Source organism: Choloepus didactylus, chromosome 25 (assembly GCF_015220235.1).
Source record: "Choloepus didactylus isolate mChoDid1 chromosome 25, mChoDid1.pri, whole genome shotgun sequence".
In the NCBI taxonomy this organism is placed as follows: domain Eukaryota; kingdom Metazoa; phylum Chordata; class Mammalia; order Pilosa; family Megalonychidae; genus Choloepus; species Choloepus didactylus.
Genome location: NC_051331.1, coordinates 4906465 through 4912842, shown reverse-complemented (window position 1 = coordinate 4912842; position 6378 = coordinate 4906465). Strand labels below are relative to the sequence as shown.

The 6378-nt window shown below is 36.5% G+C and overlaps 1 protein-coding gene across 1 annotated transcript; it reads right to left on the bottom strand.

The window, feature by feature from the left end:
* Positions 1-411: 411 nt before the first annotated feature.
* On the bottom strand, positions 412-1245 carry LOC119520231 (olfactory receptor 7A10-like). The gene is made up of 2 exons (XM_037817919.1): positions 891-1245; positions 412-605 (listed from the first exon to the last, which is right to left on the bottom strand). The coding sequence occupies exons 1-2, from the start codon at positions 1243-1245 to the stop codon at positions 412-414; spliced, it is 549 nt and encodes a 182-aa protein (XP_037673847.1).
* Between the last annotated feature and the right edge of the window lie 5133 nt (positions 1246-6378).

The following is a 6378-nucleotide window of genomic DNA, read 5'->3' as shown; positions in this document are numbered from 1 at the left end:
ACCCACAGAGTAGCACTACAAATATAAAAAAGTGTTAACATGATATATTTATAAGGCATGACACAGGTACAAATACATTAACAACCAAGTGGTATATGGTACACATATTATAGACTATATTTAATAGGAGTATCTTACCAGTACTACACTAATATATTAGTACTGAAAATTCATCAGCAGATTTTCTTCAGCACTGCAACCATGGAATACAATGAATGAAATCAAATTATTTTTTAAAATAAATAGAAAAAACAGGTGTTTTCAATATATGATTATTGAAGAGATAGAATCCTAGAAATTAGGCAAATAGATTATTTTTCTAAACATTAAGAAAGTGTATAGAATCAGATCTCCCAGTGTTTGATCTCTATCAAACATAACAAATTTCTAAACTTCAGCCAAAGGATCCCTTTATACTGCTTCACATCTGAAGAGTTGTTTTAAGGCATGCTTTATGTCCTTGTTTCTAAGACTGTAGATAAAGGGGTTCAGCATGGGAGTGACCACCGTGTACATCACTGAGGCTGTTGCTCTTGCCCTTGAGTTTTGAGTAGCAGCAGAACTAAGATACACTCCAAAACCTGTACCATAATACACAGACACTACTGAGAGGTGAGACCCACAAGTGGAAAATGCTTTATACTTGCCTCTGGCTGTTGAAATCCTCAAAACAGAGGATACAATCTTAGAGTAAGAGAAGAGGATCCCAGTGAGTGGAATAACACCCACAAGTCCAGCTGCAGAATATCTCACTATATCATTGAGGAAGGTGTCAGAACAAGCAAGTTGAACTACCTGAGAAAGTTCACAAAAAATGTGGGAGATTTCCAACTCTCTACAAAAAGACAATCGCAAAACCATCAAGTCATGTAAAAGAGAGACCAGAACACTCAATAACCAGGATGCCAGCAGCAGGAGGCCACAGAGCTGGGGGTTCAGGATGACCATGTAGTTCAGGGGGTGACAGATGGCCACAAAGCGGTCATAGGCCATCACAGCCAGGAGGAAGTTGTCTAATACTGCAAAAAGCATAGAAAAATACATCTGGCTGAGGCAGCCTTCATAGGTTATGATTTTGGTCCCTGTCTGGATGTTCATCAACATCTTTGGGACAGTGGTGGAAGTGAAAAATATATCTGCAAAGGACAGGTTAGAGAGGAAGAAGTACATGGGTGTGTGGAGGTGGGAGTCATAGGTGATGGCCAGGATGATGAGCAGATTCCCCATGAAGGTGACCAGGTACATCATCAGGAACAGTCCAAAGAGGAGGGGCTGTAATTTGGTATCTTCTGAGAGTCCCAGGAGGATAAATTCTGACACGTGTGTTTGGTTTCCTGTTTCCATGTATCTGTAACTACTGGAAGAGAGCCCAGAGTAAGGCAAATTTAGCCACAAGCAGGTATCAGCAAATTCACATAAGTGTTATGGTTTGCATGGTAAGCAGATTTAATTAATACTTATTTGTTATATAGAGAGCTAGTGCCCTTTATCTGAAAATATCAAGGTAACTAAATGTTCCTGTTTCTCCATTATGCTGTTGCTGACTAGCCATCCTCGTCCATAACTGTAAGCTTTTTCCCAAGGCCATATTTCCTGCTACAAAGTGTCTTAGACTTTATTTTATTCAACAAACTATTTGACCAGTTATTTTGTACCATATGATGAAAAAGTTGGGGTAATGGATACTGGTGATAGTTCCACAATATTTTCAATGTAATTAATATTACAAATTGCACTATTGAAAATGATTAAAGATGGGAAACTTTAAGCTGTATATTCCTTACTACAGTAAAATGTTTAAAATAATTAACTGACTAATTAGAGGTATTACATCTTCATAGATTAGGACACACAATATTGTAAGATGCCATGCCTTCCCAATCTGATCTAATACTAAATCAGTCCCATTCTAAATTTCAGCAGGATTTTTTTTTTTGCATATTGACAAACTAATTCTAAAGTTTATATGGATAAGCAAAAGACCTAGATTGCCAAAACAATACCAAAGAAAAAGTGCAAAGTTGGAGGATCCATAAGACACAAAAATCAACAGTGTTGTGTTGTTGAAAAAGAAACATAGACTAACCTTAGAGAACCCAGAAAGAGATCCATTCAAATGCAGTCACCTGATCTTTCACCAAAGAGCAAGAGCAATTCAATGGAGAAAGAATGGGTCTTTTCAATGAACAGTGCTGGAGCAATGGGATGCACAAATTCAAAACAAAAAAAAGAAAACAAAATTTAGTCACAGATTGTATAAATTTCACAAAAATTACATCCAAATGGATCACTCACTTATAAGTAAAATGAAGTAGTATAAAGCTTCTAGAATAAAATATACAAGAAAATCTAGGGATCAACGGTTTGATGATGAGATTTAGATATAGCACTGAATGCATGACCCATGAGAAAAGAAAATTTATAAGTTGGACTTTAATAAAATTTAAAATATCTCCTCCATAAAAGACATTGATAAGGGAATGAAAAGAAAGTCCACAGACTTGATGAAAATATTTGCAAGCACTTACCTGATAAAAAAACTTGTATTAAAATATACAAAAAATTCTTAACACCCAACTCTAAGAAAGCAAACATCCAATTTAAAAATGGGCAAAAGACCTCTCTTTCTAGCTAAGCCAGCTGGGCAGATGAAATCACTGCCTGCCCCCCTATGTGGGATCAGACACCCAGGGGAGTGAATCTCCCTGGCAACATGGAATGACGCCTGGAGAGGAATCTAGACCCGGCATTGTGGGATGGAGAACATCTTTTTGACCAAAAGGGAGATGTGAAAGGAAATGAAATAAGCTTCAGTGTCAGAGACATTCCAAAAGGAGCTGAGAGGTCACTCTGGTGGTCACTCTTATGCACAATATAGACAACACTTTTTAGGTTCTAGTGAATTGGAGTAGCTAGCAGTAAATACCTGAAACTATTAAACTACAGCCCTGAACCCAAGAAACTTGAAGATGATTGTATAAAAATGTAGCTTATGAGGGGTGACAATGTGATTGAGAAAGCCATATGGACCACACTCCCCTTTGTTTAGTTTATGGATGAATGAGTAGAAAAATTGGGGAAGGAAAAGAGACAAACAAACAAAGGCACCCAGTGTTCTTTTTTACTTTAATTGCACTGTTCACTTTAATTTTTATTCTTGTTATTTTTGTGTATGTGGTAATGAAGCTGTCAGGGATTTCATTTTTGTGATGAATGCACAACTATGTAATGTACTGTGAACAACTGAATGTATGCTTTGTTTTGTGTGATTGCATGGTATGTGAATATATCTCAATAAAATGAATTTAAATAATGGGCAAAAGATCTGAACAGAAATCTACATGAAGAAATACAGTTGGAAATAAGCATGAAAAGATCTCAACATCATTTGTAATTAGGAAATTTCAAAATTAAACTGCAGTGATATATCACCACACGTATATTAGAATAGCTAAAACCTAAACACTGACAATAGCAATGGCTGGTGAGGTTAGGGAGCAAGATGGGCTCTCATTCATTGTTAGTGAGATTACAAAGTGGTACTGTCAGAAGACAGTTTGGCAGTCTCTTATAAAACTAAGCATAGTCTTACCATATGTGATGGTTTGGAGCTGCACATATCTCAGAAAAACATGTTCTTAAACTTAACCCATTACTGTGGCTGTGAACTCATTGTAGGTGGGAGCTTTTGAAAAGGTGACTTCAGTTAAGGTGTAGACCAACTCATTCAGGATGGGTATAAATCCTATTACTGGAGTCCTTTAAAGCAGAATGAAATTCATAAAAATAGAAGCCATGGGAAGCAAAAAGCTGAAGGTCAATGGAATCCAGAAAAGAAGGGAAAGGCCAGGAGAAGTCACCATGTGACAGAGGAGCCCAGGACAAAGATCACTGGTAGGCAGCCCAAGAATGCCACAGTCTTCAGGAAGAAAGCATCACTTTGATGATACCTTGATTTGGAATTTTTCCTAGTCTCAAATACACAAGCTAGTAAATTTCCATTGTATAAGTCAACTCATTGCTTGGTATTTGCTTAAGAGTCAAGGAAACTAACACACCACAAATCCAGCAATTGTGTTCTTAGATATATAGAGAGATTTTTGAAAACTTAAGTCTACACAGAAATCCACAAATGAATGCTTATAGCAGCTTTATTTATAGTCTCCAAAATCTGAAAACAACCATGATGGCTTTTAATAGATGAATGAAAAACACACTGAGATTTTTCTTTATGGTGTAATATCATGCTGTGATAAAAAGAAATGTTCTAGCCAGCTGCAAAAGACAAGGATGAATCCTAAATGATTGCTGCTAATTGAAAGAAACCAGTCTAAAAATGCTGCACATATATGATTTTAATTTTATGACCTTCTGGATAAGGCAAATGAATAGAGACAATAGAATGATTACTAGTTACCAGGAGTTTGGGAGGAGAAGAGAAGGGTTGAAGGTGAAGCAAAGTGGAAGTTTTAGAGCAGTGAAACTACTCTGAATACTACTGTTGTAGACATGTGATACTATGCATTTGTTAAAACCTTTTGAACTTTACAACACAAAAGGTGAATCTTACTGTATTCAAATAAAAATTCATTTACAAGATCACGGGAACAAGAGGATGGAACCCAATGTTTTGCAAACAATCTGTGTTACAAATGAATGGCGTGCTCTCACTGAAGGGACTGAGGGAAAAGGTGTTGAATCTACTAATATTGGACATGAATGGGGTTGTAAAAGGAAATCAATAGAAATTGTACATGAGTATAGGGCTGTAATTGATAAATTTATATCATAGCAGGGTAAGGATAAACAATTCTCTTACTTCCACACATGTACACTGGCATCAAGCTATTAAGTAAATGGATGGTAGATCAGGGGAATATATTTCTAACTGTGGAGTGGGAGGTTACAGATAAGCAAAGGGAGGAAGTGAGACTTCTGTGTGGCAATGACAGAGTGGGAAAAGCAAAAAAAAACTCATGTGTAGGTTGATAAGGATACCAAGAATTACATTTAGAAATATGCACATACATGTGTATATACATGTCAGTAGACTCACATGTATATCCTTACTCTGTCAGTGGAGAGGGCCCAGAGTTCCTAGAAGCAAGGAGCACAGATAGTGTCCAGACCTTGGATTTTAGCACCAATCTCCAATAAAAGGCTCCTAGAGGAAATGGCTGAATCTAGGACTGGGGCAAGAAATATACAAGAATAACCTGGAGCATCTTGTAGTCACAGAAAGTAAGTGGTTGATAAAATAAAACCCTCAGTGATAGGGGTATATGAAAGAGACTCAGGGTGCAGCTGAAAAATCTCCCATGGTCAAACTAAAACACCAAAAATAAAGTTGCATTTTATCATAACCCAAGGTAAAAAGTAAAAGTTGTGGGTCCATACTAATAGTTGAAAAAAGTAAATGTCATGGGTCCATATTAATAGTTGAAAAAAATGTCATGGGTCCATACTAACAGTTGAATAAATACATAAGAGACAAATGTCTCATGCATGTGAATTCCAATAATTTATATAGGTAATGCTCTCTCAAGAAGGTGAAGCATAATCCCCAGTGCAAAAGTGAGGGCTTCACATAGTGGCTTCTTTGCAAAGATGATATATGGAAAGGTGTGGAATTGAGTAACTTGATAGTGGGGAAACCTGGCAAACAGTGTTAATCAACATCAACATCAACCAACAGTGGATATCATGTGATGAAAACAGCACTTTATCTCTCATGTCTTCCTCCAGAAACACATAACCCATGTGAATCATGGCAAAAATATCAGAGAAATCCCAACAGGAACATTTTGCAAAATACCTGAACAGAACTCCTCAAAGCTATCCATGTCATCATAAACAAGGAGACCCTGAGAAACTGTCACCATTACCATCAAAATGGGACTAAGAATTTATAACAAATAAATGTAGTGTGGTACTTTGGATGGGAGATGGAGGGAGTAGGTGAGAAATTTTTGGAAACTCTAACATCCTCACAATTTTTCTCTCAACCTAACACTTTGCAAAAATCAAATTTATTAAGAAGTAAAATTATTAGTGAAATACAAAAACTTAGAATGCAATGTAATCATGCATCATTCCAAACCATGATTACATGCCTTGATCAAGAATATCATGTGTGTATAAGCCTTATGTTTTCATCCATTAAATCAGAATGGTGATAACAATATCATAGAGTAATTTAAAGGATTAAACAAAATAATGGGTATTAAATGTCCAGCATTGTGCCTAGTCTTAATACCAAATATTTTTATACATCATGGTTCAACCCCACACAGATTCATTCCATAAACCTCCATCCCCATTTCCAGTGTGCTATTTCCAGCCTTCATCATCTCTCCATGGTTTGGACAACAGAAATAG